Source organism: Halichoeres trimaculatus, unplaced genomic scaffold, assembly GCF_033239565.1.
Source record: "Halichoeres trimaculatus isolate MK-OKI-2021-1 unplaced genomic scaffold, fHalTri1.1 fHalTri1_scaffold_18, whole genome shotgun sequence".
Lineage (NCBI taxonomy): Eukaryota > Metazoa > Chordata > Actinopteri > Labriformes > Labridae > Halichoeres > Halichoeres trimaculatus.
This window is the reverse complement of record NW_027437196.1, coordinates 5,743,714-5,758,360: the sequence shown is the minus strand read 5'-3', so window position 1 is coordinate 5,758,360 and position 14,647 is coordinate 5,743,714. Positions and strand designations below refer to the sequence as shown.

Here is a 14,647-nt window from a genome sequence, read left to right as displayed (position 1 = left end):
TTCAGTGCAACTTTTCAGGAGGTTGATTGCTATAACAGGTCTCACAGACCTGTACTTATGGCTAAAATCCTTCAGAAAAATCAAACTGTGTGTATGGAATTGAAATAAAAACGTTCATCTGATAAATGCTGCAGGAAAAGAGATAAATTTGGGTCTTTGGATAAACTCTTGCTCCTCAAAAAGATGCCAGACATTTAATCAAGTGTTTTGTTTGAGATAAAGAAACAAACAGGTCAGGATTAGCTTGTGCTGTATATTTCTAACTGTTTCATCATCAGTCTCAATTTGTAAACAGTTAGCAATCAGGAGGATTTAACCTTAGAGCCACAAAGGGATGAAATGTCTTCAAAAAACTGTGAACTAACCCTTCAAAGTTATCAAATAAGATTTAGGTGAGTGTGTTTGGTTGATCATCTCTTTTTTAAATTGAGTGAAGAAACAGGAAGAGGAAAATCTCACCTCGCTCTGCAGCTCGCCGACTTCTTTGGCGTGTTTGGTTTCCAGAGTCTCAGGAAGTTTGGAGTAAAGAGACGACGACGCCTGCTGCTTCCCAGCCTGCTTATACTTCACCTGAGACACACACACACACACACACACACACACACACACACACACACACACACACAGACACAGAGAGAGAGAGTAAATGACCACTTCCAGTAGCTATGGTTCCAGCAGGGATCTTCCTGTAAGAGCTGTTATCAGCTCTACATTCTAGAACCACTTGGTGACATCATCAACTCCATCGGCCAATAGAATCACTGGATTTGAGGCAGCTAGTTTTAAAGCAGTCATAAAAAGGCCCCAATAAATGAGTTAAAAAACACAAATTACATGTAAAAAAAAAAGGATCTATATATAGATTAACATTTATTTATTATTTAATTATTTTTATATATTCATTTAATTATTTAATTATTTCATTTTATTAATTATTTATTTATTTATTATACATATGTTTTATTTATTTATTTTTTTTCTTTTAAATGTCTGGCTGAATATTGATGACCTTGTATTTGGGGAGGGTTGATTGGGAAAGGGGCATGTTTTTTTTTTTAGTTCCCGACTGTCCTATCTGTTTGCTGTTGTTTATGTTGTTCTCTTTACACAGAAAATAGAAATAAAAAGACTTTGATAAAAAAAGGGATATTAAATTATTTAATGATTTCTTCATTTTATTTTGGTCATATTTTTTTTTTAAAGTAAGGTAAAAAAAATATATAAAGTGTCTTGTGTTTAAATTCTATTATCACATATAAGTTAATAACTTTTCTTTCTTTTTCAATTATTATTCTGATGTTATAATCAGAATTAAAACACAAAGTCAGACTTGTTTTATGTTTTTTTTCTGGCCTAACCTCCCTAAAAAATATTTATCTAGTAGCACTTACACTCTTTTTTTTTAACCACATCTGCTTGTTGTGATTGTTTTTGTACTAATTTTTCCAGCATGGATCAACAAAAGAAGAAGAAATATCAGTCAAAATTAAAAAAAGAGGATGTAAAAGATAATTAAATATGGAGATGAACTTAATTCAATGTGAAAAGTTTGACTCATACAAGAAAAAGTCCTTCTATTTTTTTAATAATGATTTATTCTATAATTTATTTCCATATTTTATGTAATGCATTTCTTCTTTTCTCATTATCATTATTTAGTTTTTCTTTAAATATTCTTTACTTTTATTCTATTTTATTTTTCTATGTATTTTTTGGATATTTGTATATTCTATATCCTAACTTCTCTTTATTCTATTATATTTTACAGAATGTACAGCAAGTACTTCTGTATTTTTTCTTGATAATTTTTGCACCAACATACCAAGTTAAATTTCTTGTTTGTACAAATGTAATTGGCAATAAAACTTGATTCTGATTCTGATAAAAGCTGTACCTGACTCTTTCACATTTTTATTCTTTTTTTTTCAAAAATAAATCCATTCTCTTATTTTGCCCCTACGTATGTTTTCTGATGTCTATGAAGATGTTCCTCACATCACTCCTCTGACTCCACACTGTTTCATGCTACATATCCGTCACATTTGCATAAACAGGAAAAGGCAAACATTTGTAGCAGTGAGACACTCTAAGAGTCATGTTCCTGACTTGATTCTGCATAAATATTCAGAGCTTATATTTCATGGGATTTCTGTCTGTGTTTATGAGAAGAGGCCCAGACGTTCAGCAGAGTTAAATCTGGACCGTCTTATCTCTGAGCTGTTGGTCTCTGCTCTTAAACACTCAACACACAGGGAGATAATTCAGGGACAACACGGCGTCCTACAGCCAGCACACACACACACAGAGCGGGGTAAGACATAAATAAAATTTTAAAGAGAAACTAAGCTTTTGAAGTAGTTTTAGTGACATTTAATGCTTTATTTTTAAACTTATTTTGACCTGAATACACATCTACTTAATACAGCCATGGTAAATGTTGTTTTTTCTCAAAATAAGTAAGCAAAACATAAAGTCAGGACTCATTGCTACAGTTAAACTTCACATCCTTCTTAATTTCACAGTTTGAGAAGCCTATTAGTCAAAAACTGTATAAACTCACTATTTAGAATAATAGCTGTGTCAATGGGATGCCCTTCTAATAATAGCATCAAAGTACAAAATAGGGACAATAAGACTTTAACGTGAGTTTTTATTCCACAAAACATCTTTAAAGCCCATATTAGCTCCAAAAGATGCTGTCAATTACCTTTAAATCAGATATTTGATGCTAAAAGCACACAGTGAGTCCCTCAGAGCTTAAAATAAACTCACTCCTGAGAGCTGTAAAACACACCAGGTCTCTTCTCAACAGCTTTAAGATCTACAGACAGCAGAAAGCACAGTTTATATTTCGTAAACCTCTTTTATTTAGCCGGGAAACTTGTACAATGAGGTTTCATCTTCAGGAGAATCATGAAAAAGATCAAGTTGAAGGTATGACTCTGATTGAATCTTTGTAAAACGACTAAAATGGAGCTCTGCCATATTTTTAACTGAGTTAAAGCAGAGAAATGATGAAAAGGAGCTCTCACCTCGCTGTGCATCTCAGCCATCTCTTTCACAAACTGAGTCTCCAGAGTTTCCGGCAGCACCGAGTACAACGTGTTGGGCAGATCCTCTTTGTCTTTCTTATACTCCACCTTTAAGAGGAGAGGAATCGTCTCATAAAACGTCCACAGAGATTCAAAGACGAGTGAGAAAGAAGGAGAGCTGAGCGTGACCGCACCTCGCTCTGGATCTCTGACATGTGTTTGGCGAAATGCATCTCAGCCGTCTCAGGGAGGAGGTGGTAGAGTGACGAGGACGCGTCCTTCTTACAGCCTTCTTTATACTTCACCTGCATCATGAAACACACATCACACAACACCAAAATCACAACAATAAACTTTAAAGATGGTGGCTTTAAAGAAGCAGATTTATCACCCTCTCTGGTTAAAAATTGAAAAAGATCTAGAGGTTAAGTTTGTCTCACCTGGCTCTGAAGCTCCGTCACCTCCTTGGCTAACTCCGTCTGTAGGGTCTGAGGAAGAGTGGAGAACAGAGAGGAGGACAGCTCCTTCTGCAGCTCCTCTTTGTACTTCACCTGCAGGGAGAGGTGTGTACGTGGGTCAAGTTTTATCGGTAGGAAGAAAACAAAAGCATCCATTCATCTGTTCATTATCATCTGGTGGCAGTTTAAAGAGGGGGTACTGTGCTTCTGCTTTTGTCTTTATTCTGTCCCTCTGGTGCCCCCGTAGCAGATTGACAAGATTTACAGCTCTAAAAACCCTTTTCTCCCCCACTGGTGTAAAAAACACTCGATTCAGCTTCTGTCTAAAACTCTTTGCTTTACCTGCTGTCACTTTAAGACTCCCTGCTCCACAAACCCTCTTCACTCTGATTGGCCAGCTCCCTCTAAAGACCTATCGGTAGACTTTGGTGTTTGAGGCCCATCCCTTCAGGGACCAGTTAGAAGATCTTTATGTGATGACATCAGTTTAGTAAGTTTTGAGAAGATCTCGGGTTACTTTTAGAATTTAAACACTTTTATCTGGATTAAGGTCATTCGTGGAGCCACAAAAGTATCGAAACAAGACACATTTCGAATTTATAAAATTGTACATTTGATGTCTTACTTTTTGTTTTGTTTTTTTTTAAAAAAGAAAGAAAAAAGAAAAAAATTGCAAATACTTTTAAAAAAATTGAATTTTTATAAATTGCAAAAATTTAGGAAAGTGAAAAAGTTTCATTTTCTTTAAAAAATGCAAAAACAAAAAAGAGAAATCAAAAACAAAATGCAAACATTTCAAAATTATTCCAAATTTTAAAAATTTGTAAAAAATTCAAACAAAAATTGACTTTATCTTCACAATGAAGACAACAAAATGAAAAAAAAATCTGTGAATGGTAAATTTCAGTAAATAAGTATCTAAACAAGATGCATTTCGAATTTATAAAATTGTACATTTGATGTCTTACTTTTTGTTTCTTAAAAAAAGAAAAAAATTGCAAATATTTCAAACAATTTTGAATTCTAATGATTTTACAAAAATTTAGGAAAGTCAATAAGTTGCAATTTTAAAAAAAATATATAAAAAATAAAAAAAAAAGAAATATAAAAAATAACCAAACATTTCAAAATTATTTGAAATTTAAAACAAAAATTTAAAACAATTTTAGAATTTCAAAAGTTTGCAAAAATTGAAGAAAAAATTAAGAAATTTTTAAAATGTTTTTAATAACGATTGAATTTGATAATTTAGCTCAACTCATCATTTTTTTTTGTTGTTTGCTAATGTCTTGCCACATTTCAAACATCCACACAGAATTAAAATCTGTATTTTCCTCCAGATTTGTCTTTTTGTAGATGTAGTTATCTTCCCAGGGCTGTAAAACTTGAGGTTAGCCACAGGTGCATGGAAAGTTGGTGGGCTGTTGATGTTGTAGGAGGTGAAGTAGAGCGGTGGCAGGCTTTATTGACAGATGGGATGAAGATTTAGTTCAACTAAATGTTAACGCATGATTTTATTTGGTGTCAGTGTCTTTATTCATCAATATCGACTGTAAGAAAAACACAAATTCTGCGTTTACAATGAGGCATGAGGCTCCAGAGCCACAGGTTATAGACCCTTGCCCTAAGTGAATCGACCCAGACCCAGTCTCTCTGGCGCCTCAGCTGATCTTTGAGCAACAGGTCTTCTCCGAGATCCAGCTCCTCTCTCTGAGGCTGAGCCCAGAAACCCCTCAGAAGAAACCCATTCCTGCTTCTTGTATCTCTGACATCTACCTTTTCAGTCACAATCCACAGCTCAAGACCACAGACGAGGGTTGAAACTTTGATCAGCTGGTAGGAAAAGCTTTGTCTTCTGACTCCACACCCTCTCCACCACGCCAGTCCAGCTGACACAGCAGTTAGCTGTTCGTCATCTTATTTTTCTACAGTGCTAAAACCATGTTCATAACTCCGTACCTGGCTCTGTATCTGTGAGGCCTGCTTGGCGTGTTGCGTGTCCAGAGTCTCAGCCATCACAGAGTACAGAGAGCTGCCAGCCTCCTGCCTCCCAGACTTCTTGTACTTTGTCTGAAAAGGAGAAACATTTTCAGATTATTTTTTCTTATTTTCTCAGCGGGAATCACTTTCACAGGATGTACTCTGATTTACTGCAAAAGCGCTCAGATCCTTGAGTTCAAATCTTATTTTGCAAAGAGCAATCTCTAAGGTAAAGGTGATGCATCTATTGCATTTGTCCTGTAACTTTCTACTCATGTGTCATCTCACCTCACTCTGCAGCTCAGAAACGCTCTTAGCAAACTGAGTCTCGCTGGTTTCCGGCAGCTGAGAGTAGAAGCTCTGAGCGAGGCTCCTCTTCCCGTCCTCTCGGTATTTGTTCTACAGTCAGAGACAGAAAACAGACTAATTGAGACGAGTTTTAACAGGAAGCCTCTTTGTGATCATCTTGATTTATGTGTGTGTTTCTGCTCTTACCTGGCTCTGCATGTCGGTGAGCTCTCGAGCAAACTGCAGCTCCAGAGTGTCGGGGAGCTGATGGTAAACTGGACACGACAGATCCTTCTTCACGGCCTCTTTGTATAAAATCTGTCAGACACAAAGACGGACAAGAAATTCACTGAGAGGGAAGAATGAGCCTAAAACCTTTTAAAAAGGTTAATGTCAGGTGTGTTTACCTGACTCTGCAGCTGTGACGCCTCTTTGGCGTGCTGCGTCTCCAGAGTCTCGGGCAGACGATGATACAGAGAGGACGATGTCTGCTTCTTACCGGCTTCTTTGTATTTAGCCTGAAACACAACCAGGAGTTTATCTTTCAGACTTAGTTAAAGGAGATACAGTCTAACACAAGGACACATGTTTAGCTAGAAGAAAAAATCACAATCCTTTGACTCACCTCACTCTGCAGATCCGTCGCCTCTTTGGCGTGCTGGACGTCGATGTTATCGGGGACCAGAGAGTACAGGTTGGTGCTCAGCTCCTTCTTTCCTTCCTCTTTATACCTCACCTGGTGGAGAGAAAAACATTAAAAACAAGGACGAAGATGAACCTTCTGCACACAGACTGTGATGAGGTAAGAAGGTAGGAAAGGAGAAAGGAAGATAGAGAGGTAGGATAGAAGGAAGGAAGGGAGGTAGGTATGGAGGGAGAGGGGTATGGAGTTTGGCAAGGTAAAGAGGGAGGTAGGGAGGTAGGAAGGAGGTTAGAGTGAAAACTAGAGAGGTAGGGAGGTACAAAGGAAGGCAGAGGGTTAAGGAAGATGGGAGGAAGGGAAGGAGGGAGGTAAGGAGAAAGGTAGAAAAGCAGGACGGTAGGGATGGAGGTAGGTAGGTAGGTTTGGAAGGAAAGGGAAGTGGGAGGTAGGGATGAAGGGAAGTAAGGAAGGTCGGAAGGAAGGTAGGGAAGTACAGAGGAAGGAAGAAGTTGGGTAGGTAGTTAGTGAGGCAGAAAGAGTGGAAGGTAGGGAAGATAAGAAGAGCGGTATGAAGGGAGGTAGGGAGGAAGGCAGGAAGGGAGGTAGGGGAGTAAGAAGGAAGGCACAGAAGTAAGGAGGAAGCTAGAAAGGTAGGATTGTGGGTAGGTAGGTAGGTAGGTAGGTAGGAAGGTAGGGACTAAGGGAGGTAGGCAGGAAGAGAGTGACTAATGGAGGTAGGTAGGTAGGTAGGTAGGTTGGTAGGTTGGTAGGTAGGTGGGTGGGTGGGTAGGTAGGTAGGTAGGTAGGTAGGGACTAAGGTAGGTAGGTAGGAAGATAGGGACTAAGGGGGGTAGGTAGGTAGGTAGGTAGGTAGGCAGGTAAGTAGGTAGGTCAGTAGGTAGGGACTAAGGGAAGTAGGTAGGAAGATAGGGACTTAGGGAGGCAGGTAAGAAGGTAGGAACTATGGGAGGTAAGTAAGTAGGTAGGTAGGTAGGTAGGTAGGTAGGTAGGTAGGTAGGTAGGTAGGTAGGTCGGTAGGTAGGGACTAAGGGAGGTAGGTAGGAAGATAGGGACTAAGGGAGGTAGGTAAGAAGGTAGGAACTACGGGAGGTAAGTAAGTAGGTAGGTAGTTAGGTAGGAAGGTAGGGACTAAGGGATGTAAGGAGAAAGCTAGAAAGGTAGGATGGTGGATAGGTAGGTAGGTAGGGACTAAGGGAGGTAGGTAGGAAGGGATAAAGGGCAGAAGGTAGAGAGGTAAGGATAAAAGAGAGAGTCAGGAAGGAAGGTTTGTAGGGAGGGATGAAGGGAAGTAGGGAAGTAGGGAAGGGGATAGAGAGGTGTGGAGTTAAGTAGGTAGGTAGGTAGGTAGGGAGTAAGGGTGGTAGGTCATTCACTTTTCCTTTTGTTCCTTCTATTTGTTGAGACAAAGCAGCTTTTATTTTATGACCCCACCCAAAAATGTGTGTGTGTGTGTGTGTGTGTGTGTGTGTGTGTGTGTGTGTGTGTGTGTGTGTGTGTGTGTGTGTGTGTGTGTGTGTATGTGTGTGTCAGTCTGACCTCACTGATCATCTCCGTCTGCTGTCGAGCGAAGTGAGTGTCGATGGTTTCCGGCATCAGGTGGAAAAGGCTGGACGAGTCGTTCCTGGAGCCTTGTTTGTACCTCAGCTGAAACCGTCACAGTCACAGTTTTGGTTAAATTAAAATCCAGACATGCAAACAGGACGAGTGTGTCAGCGTGTGTTTGAGTGTGTACCTGACTCTGCAGCTGTGAAGCCTCCTTGGCGTGCTGCGTCTCCAGAGTCTCAGGCAGAGTGGAGTACAGAGAGCTCGACGCTCCTTTCTTCCCTGCTTCTTTGTACTTCATCTAAACCAGAGGAACGTAAAAAGTTTGTTTGATGATGATCTGATTGTTATTTTCACATGATACGATAAATAAAAAACACTGATGAGGGCGGGTAAAGCTCCTGTAGGATGAAGCTGTGTGGTAAAAAGGCGCTCTGACCTCACTCTGCAGCTCAGACACAGCTTTCACAAACTGAGTCTCGCTGGTTTCAGGAAGCTGAGAGTAGAAACTCTGAGAGAGGCTCCTCCTTCCATCCTCTTTGTATTTGTTCTGAAAGAGAAGAGATGATTCTGTTCTTAAAGCTTTTTTTTTACAATAGTTAATAAAACCAAGAGATTCCCAACTCCAGAGAGTCTGAAGTATAAAAACATCAGAGAGCTTTGGAGAATGGCACACTGATTATTTATAACCAATCAAAAAGATTTCTGCACATCTAGGATCCCTCCTGAAGGTTTTAATTTATCTGATTCACTTTGAGCTGTCTGAAGGAGAAACAACCTTCATCCTTCGCGTTACTTTGTTTCCTTTGTCGTCTTTTTAAATCAGCTGTGTCAGCTCAGTTTATCCTGACTCACAGCTAACACAAACTGACATGTGGAGTCTTTGTTTTCCTTTCCATGCTTCAAGTATCTCCCTCTGGGAATGCAAGGTTTGTATTTGAACACTTAAACTGAGAGCACTTTTTTCTTTTGTAAAAGCTGGTTTGTTTGGTTTTTACATTCAAAACATTAATTAGTTCATTTTCTACCACTTATCCTGTTCAGGTTCGGCCAATTTTGTTCATGTAGCTTCAGAAAACCGACTATGAGCTTAGTGAGCAAGAGATCAGACTATTAAGATGCATGTAAACAGCTTAGTCAGATCAGATCAAGACCAGACTGAGCAGAGCTCGATTGACAAACCAGGGCTACGTTCCCACTGCAGGTCTTAATGCTCAATTCCGTTTTTTTGTTTGCTAAACACTTTACATTTTTGAATGTGGCCTGTCTGTGGACTGCGATGTGAACAGCTCACACTCCTGAGGTGACAGTGTTTATGGAAACGAACATGGCCCCGAGATTTCTGGAGTTTTTCTTAAGTGTAGCTGCTTATTTGAGCTTGCATTGCTGTCCGTATGATTCGCACCTGAATCTCTCCCATAGACTGTATAAAAAATGGACATAGTCTCCCAAAAAATAAAATCACCCCCATACAGTGTGTGCCGATAGTGAAATTAGCCATTCAGACAGGATACGTTTTTTCCAGCCTCAAGCAGACACTTGGGAAACAGCAGATTTTAGCACAAATGTAAAAATTTGTAATTGTGGGGGAATTGAGAAAAATGCAAAATTTTGAAAAGTCAAAAAGTTGTAAAAATGTACAACTTTTTTTTTTAAGGTTTAAAAAATAAATAAATAAATAAATAAATAAATAAATAAATAAATAAATAAATGCGCATAATTTTCAACGATGTCAAAAATTTTAAAAAACTTCAAAAAATTGCAAAAAATTCAAAATTTCAAAAGAATAGTTAAATTTGATAACATTTTGATGATATCTTTTCACCCATCTTTTTTTGCGGTTTGCTAACGTCTAGCCACATATCAAACATGTATATTAATCTGGCACTTTGACAGTTAAATAAATCCATCCACACAGAATTAAAATCTGTGTTAAAATCTGTTAGTCTTTTTGTAGATGGAGTTATCTTCCCCTATCTTCCTTTATTGACAGATGGGATGAAGATTTAGTTAAACAAAATGTTAATGCATGATTTTATTTAGTGTTAATGTCTTTAATCATCAATAGCCTCTGGAAGGAAATAAAACTTCTTTATTTCAATAATGTTTTTTAAAGCTACAAGGAGCCACAAGTTGCAGACCTTTGACTCAGACGAGAGACAGAAATGACCTGGAGCTCACCTCGCTCATCATGTCGGTCATCTCTCTGGCGAAGCTGGTCTCTGTCGTGTCGGAGAGGGTGGAGTAGAGCGAACTGGACATCTCCTTCTTCACGCCTTCCTTATATTTAATCTGAGAAACATATAAGCACAGTTAATTAATCCAGTTGGTTAATAAGACTTTAGATAGAGATTAAAAAAGCAGCATGTTCACCTCACTGAGCAGCTCTGCAGCCTCTTTAGCGTGCTGTGTCTCCATGGTGTGGGGCATCAGGGAGTACAGGTTTTTATTCGCCTCCTTCTTACCAGCTTCCTTGTACTTGGTCTGTACAATCAAACGAAAAAGATAATCAACAAAAGAGCTCCAAACAGCACCATTATAAAATTTATCTCCTTCTCTCTAGAGTCTGACTGATTCTCCTTCACGTCCCTCTCTGATCGGCTCTTAGTGAAATCATTAAAGCTTGTAAAAACCCGCCCGTGTACCTCACTCTGCAGCTCAGACATCTGTTTAGCCAGCTGTGTCTCTGTGGTCTCTGGGAGCTGATGGTACAAACTGCTCTGAGTCCTCTGCTTCAGGCCTTCTTTATACTTCACCTGCAGGAGGCAGGATCACAGGATGTTTGAGCAATCCGTTCAAAAACTGCACAAGCATCACATCATCGCCATGACAGTCCATATTTAGAGTCTCAGGAGCTGGCCCTTCCTCCTGGAGGACGACGCCAACATAAAAATATCTGAGCGTCCTTTAAAGCTGGCTCAGTCAAACTTGGATGGGAACCATGGGAAATGTAGAAAAGAAATAATCTATTTTAGAGCAGCACAGGCTCATTTACTGGATCTGTTACAGAGAAAATTAACAAACAAGAGGTTTATCCAGAATCTCTTTTACTCTTAAGTCTTGTTTCTGCAGCTTTTGGTGTCAAATGGCTTCTTTTTCAGACTCGAAACATCCACTGGGAGCATTAGAGAAGAATATTCAAGACAGACGAGACGCCAAGCTGCACAGAACAACAACAACCAGCTGTTTGTGTACCTCGCTCTGCAGGTCTGACACCTCCTTAGCGTGCTGCGTGTCGATGGTCTCAGGCATCACAGAGTACAGGTTGAGGCTCAGCTCCTTCTTCCCCTCCTCCTTATACTTCACCTGGTGGAGAAAAACAACATTCAACACCAGGATGAAGATAAACCTGCTGTACGAAGACTATGATGAGATGAGTAGGTAGGAAGGGAGAAAGGAAGATGGAGAGGAAGGACAGAAGGAAGGAAGGGAGGTAGGTAGTGATGAAGACAGGGAGGTAGAACGGTAGAGGAGTAGGGAGTTTGGCATGTAGAGGAAAAACTAGAGAGGTAGAGTGGTTGGAAGGAAAATAGAGAGGTAAATAGCATAGGAGGGAGATAAGGAGAAAGGTAGAGTATCAGGGAGGTAGGGTGGGAAGTAGAGGGGTAGGACGTTTGGCTGGTAGAGAGGTAAGAAGGGAGGAAGGCATAAAGGTAGGTAGGGTTGGGAGGATGGAAAAGGAAGAAGGGAATTGGGAGGTTGCAAAGTAGGGAGCAAAAAAGGTAGGGAAGTACAGAGAAAGGAAGAACATAGAGAGGTAGGTAGGGAGGTTGGGAGGCAGGAAGGTAGGTAGGTAGGTAGGTAGGTAGATTGGGAGGATGGGAAGGGAGGAAGGGAAGTGGGGGGTAGAGAAGTAGGGAGCAAGGAAGGTAGGGAAGTACCAAGGAAGAAGGAACATAGAGAGGAAGGGAGGGAGGTTAAGAAGCAGGCAGGTAAGGAGGTAGTTTGGGAGGATGGGAAGGGAGGAAGGGAATTGGGAGGTTGCAAAGCAGGGAGCAAAAAAGGTAGGGAAGTACAGAGAAAGGAAGAACATAGAGAGGTAGGGAGGGAGGTTGGGAGGCTGGAAGGTAGGTAGGTAGGTAGGTAGATTGGGAGGATGGGAAGGGAGGAAGGGAAGTGGGAGGTAGAGAAGTAGGGAGCAAGGAAGGTAGGGCAGTACCAAGGAAGAAGGAACATAGAGAGGTAGGGAGGGAGGTTAAGAAGCAGGCAGGTAAGGAGGTCGTTTGGGAGGATGGGAAGGGAGGAAGGGAAGTGGGAGGTAGAGAAGTAGGGAGCAAGGAAGGTAGGGAAGTAACGAGGACAGAAGAACATAGAGAGGTAGGGAGGCAGGAAAGTAGCTAGGTAGGTAGGTAGGTGGGTTGGGAGGATGGGAAGTGGTATGTGGGAGGCAGGAGTATTGGGAGTAAGGAAGGTAGGGAAGTACAGAGGAAGGAAGAACATAGGGAAGTAGGGAGGGAGGTAGGTTGGCAGGTAGGTAAGAAGGGAGGTAAGTAGGTTGTGAGGATGGGAAGTGGGAAGTGGGAAGTAAGAGATAGGGGTGTAGGGAGCAAGGAAGGTAGGGAAGTACCAATGAAGAAAGAACGTAGAGAGGTTGGGAGCTAGGGATGCAGGGAGGCAGGGAGGTAAGGAGGGAGGTAGGGAAGTTGGGAGGATGGGAAAGGAAGTGGGAAGTGGAAGGTAGGGGACTAGGGAGCAAGACAGGTAGGGAAGTACAGAGTAGGGAAAAACGTAGAGAAGTAGGGAGGGAAGTAGAGATACAGGTAGGCAAGAAGAAAGGTAGGCAGGTTGTGAGGATGGGAAGGGAGGAAGGGAAGTGGAAGGGAGGGGAGTAGGGAGCAAGGACGGTAGGGAAGTACAGAGGAAAGAAGAACGTAGAGAGGTAGGGAGGCAGAAAAAGTGAGAGGAGGGTAGGAAGGGAGAAACATAGACAGGGAGGAAGGGAGGGTGTGAGGGAGGGAGGGGAGTAAGGAGAAATGTAGAGAAGAAGGAAGTTAGGGAGTAAGGGAGGTAGGGAGAAAGCTAGAGGGTTAGGATTGTGGGTAGGTAAGAAAGTTGAATGGTAGTGGGGAAGATAGAGAGTAAGGGTGGAATGACAGAGGTGGGAGAGAAGGTAGGGAGGTAAGGGAGGCAGGTCATCCACTTTTCCTACCTTCTTTTTTTTTTGTTGAGACAAAGTAGCTTTTATTTTATAATCACCAAGACAAAGCCATGTATTTATTTCTGTATGAAACAGATCTTTCTGTTGGCGTGCAGTATTTCCTTCGTCCTGTCTTTACCTCGCTGAGAAGCTCAGAGATCTCCTTGGCGTGGGCGGTCTCAAAAGTCTCAGGCAGCAGGTGGAACAGGCTGGAGGACCGTCCTTTCTTCAGAGCCGCTTTGTATTTAAGCTGAAAATTTAAAAAAAAGTGTTTTTCCCCTGCAGAGATGATTTTCTGATCATTACAGTATGATGGATGTGTTTTCACCTCGCTCTGCAGCTCAGAGGCCTCTTTGGCGTGCAGCGTCTGCAGAGTCTCAGGCAGCGTGGAGTACAGAGAGGTGGACACGTCTTTCTTTCCTCTTTTATAGTTCATCTGAAACCAGTCCAGTAATGAAAAAATATTAGTTTTTGTAAGATTTAAAAGAACACAGAGAGGTAACATCCAAAAGTTCAGATCTGCAGCTTCATTCAGATGATGCTAAAAGTTTTAATAAACAATCAAAATAAACATGAATTAAATATCAAAAATCAAAGCTTTGCTCACCTCGCTCTGCAGCTCAGACACAGCTTTAACAAACTGAGTCTCAGAGGTCTCCGGCAGCTGAGAGTAAACGCTCTGTGAAAGACTCTTCCTGCTCTCCTTGTACTTTGACTGTTAGAAGAGAAAATTAAGACGTTATGTAAACTTCTCAGCACATTTTGAGTTTCATATCTTTTTTTTCTTAGGGTCAAAACAAGATGAGAAACAATAAGAAGAGGGTGTTACATTTTAATTTGTGGATTTTGAAAGAAAAAACACATTTCATGGACTTATCTGTACAAATTAATAAAATCTGGAAATCTTCTGGTGATGTTTATGTAACTCTTACAAAAACAGATTGCCAGCACTCCAATTTCATAAATGCTCTTTAAATTACCGTAACTCCTCAAATATTCAGGCAAGTGAGAACTCAAACACATCTTTAACTATACAGCATCTTTCATACATTAAAATATGCAGCACAAAGTGTTTTACAGAACGAAACAAGTGTAAGAAAACTGTGAGCTGAATTCTAAAAAAAAATAGATTAGAAGTGAAATCAATGAGTTCAAATAAATACCATAAAATCACTTAAAAAATAGACACAAACAAAAGAAAGAAAGAAAGAAAGAAAGAAAGAAAGAAAGAAAGAAAGAAAGAAATGTTGTGAAAAGATGTGATAAAATTAATATTGGTAATAACATATTCCAGGGCTAAAAAAGAATATTTCAAATTAACACTGGATTAAAAAGGTAGATTTCATGTTTGCCCATAAAATCACCCACCCTCTTTGAGAAAACTCAAACGTCTTCTTAAAGAAGAAAAGACAAGCTTTACAGTGATATACGAATCCATGTGCACTGATTTTTTAATCACACACGATAACTGATGCACGCTGTTTTTATTACCGTAACTCTTCAACTATTTGGGCAAAAGAAAAATCAAACAAATCCTGAAAGACGA

The 14,647-nt window shown here is 40.3% G+C and overlaps 1 protein-coding gene across 1 annotated transcript in view; it reads right to left on the bottom strand.

The window, feature by feature from the left end:
- LOC141807827 (uncharacterized) overlaps nt 1-14,647 on the bottom strand; it is a 74,334-nt gene that overhangs the window by 42,398 nt on the left and 17,289 nt on the right. Inside the window, exons 15-33 of the mRNA XM_074694044.1 lie at nt 13,709-13,816; nt 13,430-13,537; nt 13,241-13,351; nt 11,160-11,270; nt 10,610-10,720; nt 10,338-10,448; nt 10,146-10,256; nt 8,404-8,514; nt 8,155-8,265; nt 7,959-8,066; nt 6,384-6,494; nt 6,166-6,276; nt 5,966-6,076; nt 5,759-5,869; nt 5,450-5,560; nt 3,473-3,583; nt 3,227-3,337; nt 3,033-3,140; nt 460-570 (exon numbers count right to left, since the gene is read on the bottom strand). Coding sequence (XP_074550145.1) covers nt 460-570; nt 3,033-3,140; nt 3,227-3,337; nt 3,473-3,583; nt 5,450-5,560; nt 5,759-5,869; nt 5,966-6,076; nt 6,166-6,276; nt 6,384-6,494; nt 7,959-8,066; nt 8,155-8,265; nt 8,404-8,514; nt 10,146-10,256; nt 10,338-10,448; nt 10,610-10,720; nt 11,160-11,270; nt 13,241-13,351; nt 13,430-13,537; nt 13,709-13,816 — 2,097 coding nt within the window. The remainder of the gene's footprint in view (nt 1-459; nt 571-3,032; nt 3,141-3,226; nt 3,338-3,472; nt 3,584-5,449; nt 5,561-5,758; nt 5,870-5,965; nt 6,077-6,165; nt 6,277-6,383; nt 6,495-7,958; nt 8,067-8,154; nt 8,266-8,403; nt 8,515-10,145; nt 10,257-10,337; nt 10,449-10,609; nt 10,721-11,159; nt 11,271-13,240; nt 13,352-13,429; nt 13,538-13,708; nt 13,817-14,647) is intronic.